This window comes from Cajanus cajan, chromosome 7 (assembly GCF_000230855.2).
Source record: "Cajanus cajan strain Asha chromosome 7, NIPB_CcT2T_4, whole genome shotgun sequence".
NCBI lineage: Eukaryota > Viridiplantae > Streptophyta > Magnoliopsida > Fabales > Fabaceae > Cajanus > Cajanus cajan.
The window spans coordinates 10895430-10912393 of NC_138523.1; the positions used below are offsets into that span (position 1 = coordinate 10895430).

Sequence of the window (16964 nt, forward strand, 5' to 3'; positions counted from 1 at the left end):
ACTATTTAATTGCCTAATTTTTAGGCAATGTGAATAACTTGTGTATTTTCTAATATATTCCATCACGTTTAACACTATTAGACTTAGTATGCAGATAAATGGTAGATAACCTGAATCTGGCTTGTAAGATAATGATTGTTCTCCACTTATACTATTTTATATTACTTAATTTCTAGTTTATAGTCAATGTGAGACTTGAATTTTTTTCAATAATAATAATAACACAAATTGTTTAATTATTATATTATAATGCCGCTAGAAGTAATAATATTCAAACTTCAAAGTATTCAGCATGAATACACATTCAATTACGCAACAAAAATGATTACTTTATTGAAGTGTTTGTGCTTCCTTGATTAAGGGGCACTTTTGGCCGAACTAATGTTATAGAAGCGGATTGCATTTCGTGCAAATATGTCTTTTGCAGCTTCCACGGCCTCAGGAATTGAGAGATCACCGTCAATGCATGCATCACGTAGAACTGAGAAAATAACTTCACGAGAATTCTTTGCACCTATGAAAGAAAAACTTATGTGATTTCAACTTGTAGTTATTGCACCTTAAACGAGTACAGAGAGGAGGAAATTTTCGAACAAAGAGTGAAATATTCAAGGTAAAAATATAAGAACTTGCAGCAATAACACCATAGACTAAAGACATGATTCTAACTGTTTGGATTTGTGAACTTAAATAAAAATATTCAAAGTCACATAAGTTGCAAGCATAAACATATGTGCTTACGACTTGACACTTGCATGTTCCATGGAGTTTACAACTTTAGTGTATGAAAGGTAAATGTTAGGAAATGACCTTAAATATAATGAAACAATTTAATATAATTAATTGATAGAGGCCAGAGAACACTATGAGTGAATTTTATTTTATTTTGTTAATTTGGACGCTTTCTCTCGCATATTTCTTCATTTAACTGTTTAAGAATATGTACTACCAATAAAAAAAAAAAGACACTATCTTATCCTCTTTACAAATTGAGTTGTAGTACGTGCTTCTGCTACAAAACAGATCTCTAGGTGTAATTCTTGCATCCAACAAACTATAAAGTTTGCTATAATAATTATTAGTTTCACCTTACCACAAATAGCCAGACATAATGATTATTTGACTTTCCAAGACGTGGTTACTTAGCTGATCTAAGCAAGGCATTATAACTTCAATATAGACATGAAGTACATATATTTCATGACAGAAAGGATAAGGTACACTTCACGGTGGTAATGTATGTAAAAGAGAAGAAAAACATGAAAAATTGGAACAATCACAACGAAGTACTTAAGCATATTCTTCTAATTAATATGGGTGTCGCAATAGAGATTAACCTACCTAAGTAGAAGGTTTCAGGAAATGTATAAGCATCCGCGCTGAACATCACCTGCAATGCAAAATTTACTATTGTGAGACTTATCACCCTATTTACATATATCATTTGATTAATCATAAAGTTCACTTTTAACCATAAAGGATATCAAACTTTTAAACAACTACATTTTTTATTTCAATATATTTCACAAATTGCCTCATTTCAAACACATTTGTACCTAAGTATATTGAAATTAAAAGCAAGGGAATTTTAAGAAAATAGTAAAAAAGTTCACATTTATTTTCAAAGTTAGACGTATATTTTGAGAGTTGCCAGTATCAACTAGGATGGAGAACAAAGAGCTCAAATTCTATTTATATTTAAATTTTAATCTCAGCAATCATTATACCTATATTTTGATCGAAGAGGTAGGTGAAAAAAGATGGAGTAGGGCGGATCGATTTTGTGAACTTCTAATATTAATTAGATATGTCACATACTTAATTTTTTTAAGGTTAAATTATATTTTTATTTGTGACTCTATTTTGTTGATACATAATTTTGATTTCTTTATTTTAAAATAAAGATATTTGATTTTTTTTTTAATTTTTATAAATATAAAATTTTGATCATATCATTAATTTGATATTTGTTATACTATTAATTTGATATTTGTTGATTATTAAATTTTAATTTTTTTTTCATGATGTATTATCAGTGTGACATATAAAGATAAAAATAAAAAAATAATTTTTTTCTTCTTTATATTTATTTTTACAAGTGATTGATATTTATTTATTAATAAAAATCTTATTACATTTTTTTAGTTTTTTTTTCATTTCAAATGTCATATTATCAAATATTACATCATTAAAGTATGAGTAAATATTAAAATTTAAAAATTAGTAGATGTTAATTTGATCAGAGAATCAAAATTCTGTATTTATAAAATTAGGGAGACTAAATATCTTTATTTTAAAATAGAAAAATTAAAATTACAGATTGATAAAAATAGATGGACAAAAAATGTAATTTTACCTATTTTTTTATTTAAGTTCTTAATCTGTGGCATGTTTACCTGAAAAATTCCATATATTCTCGGTGAATAATTATTTGGATTGCTTAAATTGTCACCTTAGTTAATGGAGCCAGATTTATTAGATCTTTAACCGAAGAAATCATCCCATGAACACTAAGCTTTGGAATTGCCAAGCCAAAATCAAGGTAAACCTGAAGGAGAAGATTGTATTAATAAAAAATTTGATCTATTAATACAAGTCACTACATGAGACATAAAATGCTTGCCTGAGAGTAAACAGAAGCTAGATACGATGCTTCCTTTGAGAATGGATAGGATGCATGTAAAAGAACAAATCGACACTTTGCATATCTCTTGTCCTCAAGAATTGCACGCAAATGAAGAGGATTAGACTTCCTCAAATCCAAAAATCTATCCCCAAAGCTAGTTACAGAAAGAAAAGTTTAGAGTGTTAGATAAAAGTAAGAGGTATAATCAAGTAGAATATCATGGTGATGTGTGTCTTGATATATGTAAAAAAATACAGCTTTGACTTTTATAAGGAGATGTTTGATAATAAATTCCAAGAAGTACAAAAGGCACGAACTATGTGAATTCAGGTGAGTGTTTGAAAATTTGATTTTGAATGAAAGTTATTTATGTTTGGATATATATTTGAATTTTTAATCTTGAGAGTAAGTTTAATGTAAAACTTGGTATAATTTTTCAAAATAATGCAAAAGGCACTTTTTAATTAATTTTAGTTAAACTGAGATTTGAAGGAAAATGTTTGACAGGACACAAAATCAGTTGTAATACTTTCGATCATGAAACCAAACACATACAAATTTAAGCCAAAGCTTTTATTGTAAATTTTAACAAAAAATGTTTGGATATCAATATGGTAAAAGTATCAAACAATTAAAATCCATCTATTACCCTGTGTGTATCTGCATTGGCAAGTCATATGATAGAGCAATTTCCAGACTTTGCAAGAAGATGTAGCTTACAAGATTTTTGGAATTTAGTAGAAAGAAGGGCTTCCCAGCTGAAAATACAGAGGGATGAATAAGAATACTGATAAGATTTCTCTTATTCAATACGATTCAATAGAAATGCTAGTTGATATAACTAAGGAAAACTATAAGCTACTGAATAATTTCTTCTTGCTTTCATAAAAGACCAAAGGTCCCTTAAATACAAATATGATATTAAAAGCAAAAGGATAAAATAGACTAAATTATTCTAACGGATAAAAGAAGAAAACGAAGCAGCAAAACAAGGATTTCAAACGGCTATATTAGGAACCAAGCTAACAAATGGGCTGCTAGCAACTATATATATATTTTTTAAATATAATTTTTAAGCCAATTGGGTCGTTTCCTTTCACGTTTGGGCCTAGATGTATTGAACTCCTCATCTGGGCCTTGTTCCTTTGGGTTGCATGTATCAATACTCGCCCCATCAGAATTGGCTTTGTCCTCAAAGCCGTTGGAAGTATCTGGAGTAGTTTCGAGGTGAGTGGACGTGGCATTTAATTAATTGGTTGGAATTGTGCTTGTAGAGAACCGTGGTGATTTAATTGGAGAAGGTGAGGCACAGATCAAGGAATTATCAACGGCGGAATTTAAAAGGGAGGATCCAGCTGGCACGTCATTTATGAAGGTAGATGTGGTGGAAGTATTAAGTGAAGAAGGAAGTGAAGTGTTGGGAACTGAGAGGGATGGTTCAGAAGTATCTTCCTTAGGACCAGAAAATAAATGAGACGGAAGAGACGGTGTTGCTTGTGGAGGATCACCGATGAAGCGTCGCAGCAAGGAAACATGAAAGACATTATGGATGCGCGCCGAAGATGGAAGAGCAAGCTCATACGCAACTTCACCAATACGACGGACAATTTGAAATGGTCCATAGAACTTGGGGGCTAACTTTTGCGAACGGCGGCAAGTAATTGAGTGTTGTCGGTAAGGATGTAAACGCAGCCAAATCCATTCATTCGGTAAAAAGGTGATGTTGGTTCGCTTCTTATTAGCTTGAGTTTGCATGATTTGACGGGACCGATGAAGGTTCTTTTTTAACTAAGTAAGGATGCTTTGTTTTTGAAGGAGAGTAGACCCGATCGCAGGAAGATGAGTGTGTTGTTGATGATAATGGAGTATGGAAGGTGGATCGCGGCCGTATAAAGCTTTAAAAGGGCTCATTTTTATGGATGAGTGCCAAGATGTGTTGTACCACCATTCGGCTAGGTGAAGATGGTTGAACCAGTGGTTAGGATGGTCTCCGGCAAAGCAACGCAGGTAGGATTGAAGACAGCAGTTGACGACCTCAGTTTTGGTTGTCCGTTTCTGGATGGTAAGCGGTAGAAAATTTCAAGGTGGTACCTTGGAGCCTAAAACTCTCTCGCCAAAAATTACTGAGAAAAATGGGATCGCGGTTAGATACAATACTTTTAGGGACACCATGTAAGCGAAATATTTCCACCGCAAAGCGTTGGGCGAGGTTGGCAATAGTGAAACAAGAAGGAAGAGCAATGAAGTGACTATATTTAGTGAGACGATCCACAATGACCCATATGACTGTGTGATGAGCAGAGGAGGGTAGGTGAGTAACAAAATCCATACTGATGTCTTCCCAAGCTTGATATGGAACTGGTAGTGGTTGTAGGAGACCTTGTTTAGCTAACAAGGGTGATTTATGTTGTTGACAGGTTTTACATGCGGCAATAAAGGCTTGAACATGCTTGCGAAGATGAGGCCAAGAGAAGGAGGCCGAAATTCGGGCGAGCGTGGGTTTGACACCGGAATGACCAGTAAGGGGTGTAGAATGGAACTCATGAAGAAAGTTGGAGCGCATGGACTGGAAGTCAGGTACAAAGATCTTTCCTCGATAATACAAAAGGCCTTGTTGAATAGTAAATAATGATCTGATGATGCAATTTTTTCCTTGATGAGTTCGGAGCCTGCATTGCTGGTGTAGAAAGTTCGGAGATCCTCAAAAATGCAAGGAACAGTTGTGGAGAAGGCATGAAGAATAGCACTTGGAAGGTTATCTTGGTGACAATGTGATAAAGCATCCGCCACAAGGCTCTCTTTACCAGGTTTGTAAATAATATCAAAATTGAAGCCTTGAAGTTTAGTAGCCCAACGTTGTTGTTCGGGCGTGTGATACGCTTGAGTCAAAAAATATTTAAGGCTTTTTTGATCTGTGAAAATCTTGAAATGTCGGCCAATAAGATATTGTCTCCATTTTTTTACAGATTCAGTCACTACGTGCATCTCTCGAACATAAATAGATTCTTGTTGCATCTTAGAACAAAGTTTCTTACTAAAGAAGGCAATGGGATGTTGATCTTGGTAGAGCATAGCGCCTACTGCCACGGAAGAAGCATCCGTAATAATGTCAAAATATTTTGTAAAATCTGGGAGGTGTAAGACAAGAGTCTTAGTGATGGCATCCTTCAATGTTGAAAATGCTTGTTCAGCTTGTAAATTCCAAACAAAAGAAGTAAGTTTTAATAAATCCGTGAGAGGCGCTGCGAGGGATGCATAATGTCGTATAAAACGACAATAAAAACCCGTTAATCCCAAAAAACCCCTGAGTGTGGTGAGAGATGTAGGAGTGGGCCAATGTGCTATGGTGGATAACTTCTCAGGATCAGGTTCAACGCCTGTAGTAGATAAAACATGACCCAAATATTGAATTGTGGGAACAGCAAACACGCATTTAGCCGCTTTAGCATAAAACTTGTTATCCTATAATAATTGGAAAACAATTTGTAAATGATGTAAATGATCACGAACAAAAGAACTAAAAACCAAGATATCATCAAAGAAAACTAGAACAAAACGCCATAAATATGGTCGCAATAGGTCATTCATGGCATTTTGAAATGTTGAAGGCGCATTAGTAAGCCCAAAAAGCATTACTAAGAACTCATAATGGCCATCCCAAGTGCGAAAAGCTGTTTTGTGTATGTCATCGGGGTGAACACAAATTTGATGATAGCCGGAGCATAGGTCAATCTTAGAAAAGATAGTGGCTCCTCCTAGTTCGTCTAAAAGTTCATCAATGGTTGGGATAGGAAAACGATCTTTGATAGTGATAGCCTTTAGAGCTCTATAGTCAGCGCAAAATCGCCACGTTCCATCTTTTTTTCGAACTAATAGAACAGGTGAGGAAAAAGGACTTGTGCTGGGACGTATTAGACCGGTTTGAAGTAATTCATTGATGATGAGAGTCATGGCATCTTTATGAGCATGTGGGTATCGGTATGGTTTAACATTGACATGATTAGAGTTGGGAAAAAGATTAATATGATGGTCATGTAAACGAGGGGGTGGTAAGCAAGTGGGTTTGGCAAATATGGAATTGAATTGGTGGAGAAGGGTTTGTATTTGTGGATCAGGGTGAGATAAAATTTGTGGACTTGGTTCTAGGGGTGGTTGGGAAATAGGATGGAAGGATAAAAGATGTAAAGAATCAATAACATCCATGTGAAAAAGGTGGCAAAGTTGTTGACAAGAAGTGGTATGAAGGTTAGGCGGTTCACCAGTGAGAGTAATTGATGATTGTTGGTGGGTGAATGTCATGCATAGAATTGAAAAATCAGAGACAATGGGCCCCAAGGTGCGTAACCATTCGATGCCCAATACGATATCGGCCCCTTGTATAGGGAGCAAATAAACTGGAACCTGGAATGTATGTTTTTGGATTGTGATTGGCACATTAGAGCATAAACCGGAGCAGAAAATATGAGCACCATTACCCACCATAACTGGGAAAGTTGGGGTAGGAGTAATTGAGAGTTGGCGTTAATGGGCAATCCTGGGTTGCATGATGTTATGGGAACTACCAGTGTCGATGAGAATAGTGACACCAAGCCCATCAATAGAGCCTTTAAATCGCAATGTCTGAGGGGAAGGTTGACTAGTTAGTGCTTGTGGTGAAAGTTGTAAATGTATTGGAAGTGGTTGATTTTCAATAAGCATAGTGTTGATATCCTCACAAGGAGTTGATGGTTGGTCGACAATATGGGATTCCTCCTCTGCGAGAAGTAAGAGAAATTGTGTTTGGGTGCATTTATGACCTGGGTAAAAATTTTCGTCACAGTTGAAACAAAGACCCTTACTACGACGATCTTGCATTTGGGCATTGGACAATTTTTTTATGGGGAAAGAGGGTGTGGGTGTTGCGTGAGATGATGAAGAAGGATGCGACACGGAAGAAGGGATATCGGTGGTTGGTGGAGGGGAAAATCGAGAAGAAAATTTGGGTTTAGAATCTCGTAACTTGTCTTCCACGAGACGAGCAAGACCCATTGCTTGGTGAACTGTAACGGGTCGTAAGATCGCTAATTCATGTTGGATAGCTGGGGTAAGACCAGAAATAAAACAATTACGCAATGTAACCGGCGATAGACCAAAAACACGGTTGGATAATTTCTCAAAACGTTGTTGAAATTCTGCAACAGTAGAAGTTTGTTTGAGTTTGAGAAGTTCCGCTTCATGATTTTGATAAGCAGATGGTCCAAAGCGAGCCTCTATTGCTTGGATAAAAGATTCCCAATCGTGAAGTTGTTGATTTTGATGCATCCATTTGAACCATGATAAGGCTTCACCTTTCATATAGAAAGATTAGAAAGAACACCATATTTAATATTTGATAAAAAGAAAAAAATTGGTCGGCTATGAAAAATCCATCTAATGGTTCAAACCTTCAAGGTAACAACTTTATTTTTGGGCGGGTCATATTGGCATGACGCGCAGGAAAAACGATGGCAAAGCTAGATGAGTAAGGAAAGGTGAATAAAGATTGAACTTTGAATGTGGAGTAGGAGTCTATAATAATATAGAGCCATCAGGTGCAACGTTGTATGCGGGTGGTGGAGGAGGAAAAGGACAGGAGGTAGGCGGTGGATTATGGTTAAAGGAAAGGTTTGTATTTGGGGGTGTGTCTGGAAAACGAGGAGCTGGAGATGGAATAGTATGAACTTTTTCTAATAAACCATGAATAGCTCATGTAAGCGCCTCATAACGATTCTCCAGGGATATTTGGAGTTGTTCATGTCGTGAATCCTGCTGAAGTTGAAAAGCTGAGAGCTTTTCATTTAAGGCATGGAGAGCTTCTTCCATGTCCTTAGTGGATTTAAGAGGCATGAGAAAAATTGAAAGCACTAATGATAAGATTTCTCTTATCCAATACGATTCAATAGAAATGCTAGTTGATATAACTAAGGAAAACTATAAGCTACTGAATAATTTCTTCTTGTTTTCATAAAAGACCAAAGGTCCCTTAAATACAAATATGATATTAAAAGCAAAAGGATAAAATAGACTAAATTATTCTAATGGATAAAAGAAGAAAACGAAGTAGCAAAACAAGGATTTCAAACGGTTATATTAGGAACCAAGCTAACAAATGGGCTGCCAGCAACTATATATATATTTTTAAATATAATTTTTAAGCCAATTGGGTCGTTTCCTTTCACGTTTGGGCTTTAGGCCTAGATGTATTGAACTCCTCATCTGGGCCTTGTCCCTTTGGGTTGCATGTATCAAATACCCTAAACAAAACCAAATTGCATATTGTTCTCACCATTTAACAACTGTCTCAGATCCTCCTCAGCATCTGTTTTAGCCACGTTTAAATTGATTTCGAGGCCACCATAGTATGCAGCTATGCTTTTCAATGCATAGATTTCATTAACAACTGTAACAGTTATGCTAAGGAACCTAGCTAAAACATTGATTTATTTTATACTTTTTATGAAGCTAAGAACTTGTTTTGTATTTTGTGTAAAGTGACATGTAAAGGATATGATTTCAACTTTGAGATATATGCCTCAGTAAATGAATCGATTGTCCAAGGAGATCCATTATGCAAGCCCTTCAGGAAGCATCAAATATAAATATAAAATAAAATAGAAAAATAGGTGAATGACTAAGAGGCAGAATATGAATACAATACCAATGAGAAAGATGAAATCAAATATAAGAAAATATGCAATGGAAACATTGTTGCTTCTCTTGTTAACCAACAAGTAACAACACTGGACATGATTCATAGGTTTTGTTTAGAATAATTTTCCAAAAAAAAAAAAAAATTAATTTCCTCGATCATGGTCAATTCACTTATAGACTTCATAGTTGGTTAATAATCCAAAAGATAATGACACTTTCACTATATTCGAAAATTAAATAAAGAGGAAATAATTTAACAATCAGCATGACCAGAGACATATCCCCCAATTTGAACCACACACAAAAAATATTAAGACTGAGAAAATTATTAAATGGGGTGCACTTAAAGGAAATGGCTTGAAATCATATCATAAAGGAAAAAGCATCAAAATTATATCACTTACGGGAAAAGTAACACACATGGAATTTTTTATTTATGGAAGCCAGTAAAGAAAAACATAACCCTAGGAAGGAGTAAGATAAGTATATGACATGCTTACCAGTAAAAGTAAAACAAACAGATCAATCAAACATCTAAAACAAAAAGAAAAATGCTAATAAGTGCCGTTAGGTCACTAGGTAAAGAATCAAAAGTAGAAAAAAAAAATTATAGAAAAATTTTATCTAAACATTCTTCCGGTGTAACTTTATTGTAATTTTCAACAAATTTTTTTCAAATATTGATTCCTTAACCAGTAAAGGAAGAAAAAAAAAACTACCTAATAATGATGGGATATAATGTAAATTAAAAGTGAATATGTTTAGGTATCTCACTTGCTCAAGGATTCGCTCGGCCACCCGTTCAGTTCTTAAGATTCTGCCAACAAAAGGCACAAAACTCTTATGCCATTCTATGTCATGCACTTTATCCATCATATCTATGCCATCATCCATGAGTATGGCAGATATTCTTGCAGCTTTGAAGCATGTTGAGCTGATGGATTGTATTCCAGAAACTCTACGGTATTCTTCTACACTTTGCAAAGATATCTCGGTTCCATATAGCTTAGCAACATCTCTTAAACTCCTCTAACATTATAATATGATAATAGGGTGTTATAATAATATTTCATACATAAAGTATTGCAAGTTCCACCAAACATGAAAAAAAATCATGTAATAGGTTGAACAGGAAACTAATGCACATATGCTAAATTAGCTTAAAGTAGAAATGCAATTTTCCGCTCTTTGATTCATGGAAATAGGCCTATACTCACGCAGGGTAACTGTTCAAAGAATTTGATTTGTTTGCATAATTCAAATAACCTATGCATGGACAATGAGAAGAAGTATTATTTTAGTTAAAATAGAATTTCGTTCGCCTTCAACCTTATTTTAAAAGCCCAAATTGAATATATATATATATATATATATATATATATATATATATATATATATATATATATATATATATATAAAAGAGGATTATAATAATATCGTATAATTTTTAGTAAGTATTGTATCATTTTATAACTTTATATTAAATGTGAATTTTGTAAATTCAACCGTTAGAATAAAAATTCATATCACTTTATATATGTTTATATCAAATTTTATTAAAATTAAACAACAACTTGAAAGTAATCAAAGTGTTCATATTTTAGTATATTTTAAAATATATATATATATATATATATATATATATATATATATATTATGTCAATTTTGTTTTATAAGAAAAAAGTATTAAATCATCTTAGATTAATATAAAGTTTTGTATATATGATCTAGGAGTAAAAATTTTTCAATCTAACTGTTGAATTTATAAAATTCACATTTAATATAAAGTTATTAAACGATGTAATATTTAATAAAAGTTATATCGGTATCGTTTGAACCCTCCTTATATATATATATATATATATATATATATATATATATATATATATATATATATATATATATATATATATATTTCCCTCAACTTGTTTTAACTTGCAACTCACATCGACCCTACGACCAACCCAACTCAAACCTCGCTCAATAGAATGAATGACTTGTACCCTATATTTTGAGCACAAACTAAACTAATTTGAGTCCTTTTAGTTGATCATGTCTTGGTTGAATGTGAGTTTAGCCTAAAAGAAATACATACAAACCAAGCTTTCATCGAAATTAAGCCTCATTTTAGAAGTCTTAATTGAATCTAGTTGTTGTTGTTGGTTTTTTATTTTTTATTTTTTATTTTATCTAATAAGTTGTTACTGATATCCCACATCAAGTTTGTGACCATCATGACTCAAACCAACTTGATGAAATGGTAATTTTGAGCACAAATTAATTATAAGCATCTTAGCCTGATATACGCTTAACTAGCAAAAAGCCTATTCAAATCTAGTTTTCATCAATTGAAACCCAAATTGAATATAGAATTTTTGGTTCAACACGCATAGTCACATACAGCTTGCAACAAACTCAGCTCGTACTCGTCTAATGAAATGTAAGATTTAGACTTTTAATTTTGAGTCCAAGCCAAACTTGTCTGATGAAATGTGTGATTTGGACTTTAAATTTTGAGTATGAATTAAATTTTAGTTTTTTTAACCCAATTAATCTGGTCATTGTCCGGTCTATGTTTAGCCTGTAAAAACTTGAATATTTTATTTTATGTTCAACTCTTATTCCATATCCTCTCATCACAACATCACGAGAAGAGCCTTACATTTTTTCTTTAGTAAACTTTTTGAAAGGAAAGCAAACAGAAATTAAAAAAAATTGAAAATTGGTTTTAGTTTTTGTAATATCCCACTCTTTTCAAATAGGTTAACAATAGATTTTCTAATTAATTAATTAGAATTTAAAATATTTTGAGTGATTTGATAAGATAATATTTGTTAATTATCTTTTTAAATTCAAATATATGAGGCTAATTAGTTAGACTTTTTACTAACTAGTTATGGTTACAGGTGAAAGTTAGGATTTTGTTTAAGTACATTACTACCTTACATGCAATCTAACTGTACATTATGATCTGAAGAGGGAAGCGAACCAGAGGCAATTGGAGAGAAACTCGGAGAGCAAAGTCTTGAAGCTAACTGATCAAGATAAGAAGGGAGTAAGAACCTCACTCTAGGGTGTAGGATATAACTGTTGGGTAGCAAGATTGACCCCTAATTCCTATGATGTGTATGTATGTTGAAAAGGGATTAAACCTGATCATTTTTGTGAACCTGTATGAAATTGAATGCTCTGTGTATGATAGATGTGTGTATTGATGTGTTAGTTATAACGTAATCATGAATCTATGAGTGTCTATGGATTCCCGGAGTTGATGTATCTAAACCCATAGGTTGGAGCTAATTTATAATAATTATAAATTGCATGACTACTAAAACATGAATTAATTAGACTGTAGAAATCCCTTTAAAAATCATGAATTATGGATATTAAGGTTTACCTCGATCACGTCAAGTGTGGGTTTGGTCTCGTTGGGCGTGAAATTCCAAAATACTTGCAGCCTTATTGATGTAAGGCGTGAGCGTAGTCACGTTGGGCACGAAAGCTTCAAAGGTCCTTTGGATGCATCTCGTTGGTTGTGGGAAGGATCACACCAGGTGTGATTTCCTTCCAGAGGCTCATGGCCTCGCATGCACTAGGCGTAGGGTGTGTCTTGTTAGGCACGATTCTTTGTTTAAACCTACTTCTTATATACTTGTAAGTGCGAATTGTTTGTGTATATAAGTAATTGTGATAACGGAAAGTGATATGTGATGAATTGTGAGTGATAAAGTGTGATGTGTTATGAATGAATTTTTGTAGTAATGTATTGAGTTTTGAATGTCATGCATCATGTGCATTTGTGTTTTGTGATGGGTATGATACAGAATACACCGCTAAGAAATGCTCTCTTGTGTAAAAGCTTGGAGATTAGTCCTTGTGAATACTTTGGCTAGGGAAGCCCCAGTCTTGCCCATTGTGTGCATAAGGTGTATCTTGTACAGCTTAGTTATCCCAATGAGACCTATGTAGTATATCTTTCTACTGAAAGTATTGTGATGACTTGACTCGACATGTACACCTAAACTACCCAATCTTCGGGTAGGAAAAAGTATTTTCACTGGCGTCACATGCATAAAACATTTTGCTAATGTTTAAACTATATTTTGATTAATATCGTGATGGAATGAGATATAAACCGAGTTAAAATTATTGTATGGATTGATGAGAAATTTAATTATTAGTTTTATATATTGTTTGTGTGTGTCTACTCGGCCTTATTCTACACTGGTAGCCGGAGCTAGATATGTTCTCACTTCCCTATTTTTTTCTCGTGGGTGTTTATATGTTATTGTTGAAGGTTTCTTTTCTGGAAGAGTTTAGTTGATCGAAGGGAGAGAGCTCTTATACCTGTGATATCGAGGATTTTAAATTATGTTTCATGTTTTCTGTTTAGGAATTATAATTTACTTTCCTTAAAACGTATTCTCCTTAAAGTTTGTAATAGTTAAGTATTGATTTAATTTATTTGAATTTCAAACGTGATACTCTTTATCTTTAATTGAAGTTATTCAAATATAATATTTTCTTTTTATAATTATTATATTATGTATGTGGGATAGAGGGTAACACAATTTTTAAAACTTTGTTAAGTTAAAACTTAAAACCACTCCAAACGGGATCTTAAATTTATAAATTTGATTGTAAATTACTATTTACAACTATAACTGGATAAACTTATATGAAAACAAAATAAACTAAAACTAAAAAAATTAAATTGGTTTTAGTTTTTAAGCTTTGTGAAGTTAAAATCACTCCTAACGGACCTTAAATTTATAAATTTGATTGTAAATAACTATTTACAGCTAAAACCGGATGTATGAAAACGTCAAGAAATATAACATATTTTATCATTATTTATTTTTTAAAATAATAAAATTATAAGTGACATTCATTAAATTAGAAGTAAAATTTACTTACATTTGTGATTTCTTATAAAATCCGGTTAATAATAAAGAGTATATTTAAGAGAGTATGTTGAAAGTTGTGTTAGTAACATATATCGTTGTTTTATATAATTAAAACAGATTAAAAAAAGGTGAATATTTACTCACTCTTCTAAGTTATATATATATATATATATATATATATATATATATATATATATTGATTTGAATTAATAAAACAAAGTATCAAATTGACGGATAATAATAAAATTATTTTATACATTGATTTGAATTAATGAAACGAAGTATCAACTGGATATCAAATTTTTTAAAAATTTACAGATTTGATCTACGTATTAAGAACTTTAAATTCAACGGTTGAATCGTTAAAATTTGATGTAGAATAACATGAGTCATTGAATGGAATAAGTCTATTTAGACTTACTCCTTGAGTAAACGGATCTCTCTCTCTCTATATATATATATATTTATATTTGAAAGGATTTATTCTTTTCTCGGTATTGAATTTAATATATAAAAGAATTACTAATAAGTCTTTAGTTTGATGAAATTAGACTTATTCTTGTTAAGTAAAGTTTCATATTTGAATCTTATGTATATAGAAAAGAAAACGTGGTTAGAAGAGGATAACTCATTAAAGGTTATTCAACAAAAATTAGTTTTAATCAAAATTAATGGATACTTCATACTAATAATATATTTATAAATAAAATATATGAAAGAATCAAAGGTAGTACTCACAAATATTTGCAGAATTGTTTTAATGTGTAACATCTTTAAAACTTTTTATAGATCCTTATGGTCCGTGATTCAAAAGAAGGGAGGCAAGGGGAAGGCACAAGAAGAAAAAAAATTAGAAATTTTGTTTAGTTGAGAGAAGAGAGGAGGTAATTATTTTCTTGTTTAGTTCAAAAGGGAAGATGAAATAAGATTTTAAAAATTAATTTACTTTTATATCTTTATAGTTTTAAATTTAATAACAAATAAAAATATTTTTGAATATTTTTGCTCCTTCTTTTCCTAAAAATTGAACCAAAACAAGAAAAGTTTTAAAAATCTCTTCTCTTTCCTTCATTCTCCTCTGACCAAATACTATGTAAAACAAATGTTATTAAGGTGTAGAAGGAGCACATGCATGGAAAAAGCAATAAGAAGGAAGAAAATAACCTTGAAGGATAGAGATTGTTGTGCAAAAGCAAAGGCTTCAGCATCACCAAATGCTCCCACAGTAAAGGCCTGGATGAAACCATAGACAGAGTTGGACTCAGAGGCAACTATGTTGTGGGAGTGACCATCCACAACTTCGACCTCTTCCACTGCTTTTCTCAACTCGCTGAAATCCATTTTCTCTCCCTCTACCACTGAATCTATATGCAAAAATATGAAAATAAAAATATTAAAAAATATATTTATATATATATATAAGTATGATATTGAACTCTTCTCTTTAAACAAGTTTTAAATTTGAATATTATGTATAATTGAAAAGAGATCAATAAAATGGATAAATATTCTTAATAATATACAACATGGTTATAAAAAATAAAATAAATGTATGTATGGAGGTGAGTACATGAGCATATCTTGCAAGAGAAACATTTCAACATTAAAGCGAGAAATAAATTTAGACCATATAATGTTAATATTTAAATTAAAAAGTTCACATTTTCTTTTTATAAAACTTAAATAAGTTGATTGTAATTTGGTCATTTCAAATAAATTCTAACCATTAATATGAAATTTGCTAACGTACACTCAAGTTCTTCAATGGCAGTTGCCCTCGGATTGAAGAGCATCGGGAAGATCAAGATTGCGAAGAGAACTGTGAACAGCAAAGAAATATCCATGGCAGAGAGAGAGAGAGAAGTGAGAAAGGCTAGTAAGGGAATGCAAATAAAAATGACAGAAATGAGAGGGGTAGAGGTGCTTATGCGAAGATTAACTTTGAAGTATATGAAGATGTTCTCATATGTGTATCATGTATGTGTCATGATATATGTATAATTTTAAGTTTTTAAATAATATTATTTATTAGTCCTCCTAAAAATTTCAAGTGTTTTTATGTTTATATTATATTAATATATTTTTATTCGACAGTTTTTTTTTATATATAAAATATCGAGGAAGTAATAAGAATATAAGAAAAATATAACATTACTCAAGACACGCTAGCATTTCTATATTCCCGGGAGAATGTTACGTGGGAGGACTAGTTGTAACTTTTTTTTTTTTTAATTGTTTTATAAAATAGCATTTCGTTAACGAGAAGAAAGAGTCAACAAGTGGGATTGAGACCTCTTCCTTTTAACGAAGGATTTTGTTTCCAGATTATTCCGGCTTTTGGAAAAGAAAATGTTCTTAATTAACATTCTTTAATATTTTAAATGTATGTTAATTTTAAAAAAATTATTTATATGTTAACTACAGTTTTTTTATATATCTAGAAATTTATACAATTTTATGAATAAAAAACAATTTTATACAGTTGCTTTTCTTTCCATCTAGAAATTTCCTAAGATTTTAATTGGAACTGGTTATGGAAAAAAAGTCTTTTATTTTTACATTTTTCTTAGATAAATTTTAATTCTTATTTAAAATTAAATTAAAAATTACACATACTATGCATAAGATATTTGCTATTTTATAGTTTTCATATAGAGAAGGGAGATACGGAACTCAAATTTCTATTTTAGTTTGTTAGGAAGTTTAACTTGGTTTGTTTCAATTTGAGTGTAACTTATATATTTATTAGACAACTTTACTTA

At 32.0% G+C, this 16964-nt stretch overlaps 1 protein-coding gene across 3 annotated transcripts; it reads right to left on the reverse strand.

Annotated features, from left to right (window-relative positions):
- Positions 1-219: 219 nt before the first annotated feature.
- On the reverse strand, positions 220-16182 carry LOC109811235 (protein fluG-like). 3 transcript variants are annotated; one of them, XM_083060626.1, is made up of 10 exons: positions 15953-16181; positions 15367-15566; positions 10070-10324; positions 9153-9221; positions 8931-9045; positions 3276-3384; positions 2624-2780; positions 2453-2548; positions 1342-1390; positions 220-514 (listed from the first exon to the last, which is right to left on the reverse strand). In XM_083060626.1, exons 1-10 carry the CDS (start codon positions 16044-16046, stop codon positions 357-359), a joined length of 1302 nt encoding a protein of 433 aa, XP_082916752.1. In that variant the 5' UTR covers positions 16047-16181; the 3' UTR covers positions 220-356. The 3 variants fall into 3 exon arrangements, with proteins under 3 accessions (XP_082916752.1, XP_082916753.1, XP_082916754.1); XM_083060627.1 differs by having other exon boundaries at positions 15367-15560; positions 15953-16180; XM_083060628.1 differs by lacking the exon at positions 10070-10324 and having other exon boundaries at positions 15953-16182.
- Positions 16183-16964: the final 782 nt, after the last annotated feature.

Excerpts from the sequence above, each read along its gene's own strand:
- LOC109811235 (XM_083060626.1), bottom strand. The coding sequence starts at position 16,046 with ATGGATATTTCTTTGCTGTTCACAGTTCTCTTCGCAATCTTGATCTTC. Across the intron at positions 1,391-2,452 it reads ATCTGGCTCCATTAACTAAG|GTGATGTTCAGCGCGGATGC; the intron begins GTGACAATTTAA and ends TTTGCATTGCAG. Across the intron at positions 515-1,341 it reads TCCTGAAACCTTCTACTTAG|GTGCAAAGAATTCTCGTGAA; the intron begins GTAGGTTAATCT and ends TTTCTTTCATAG.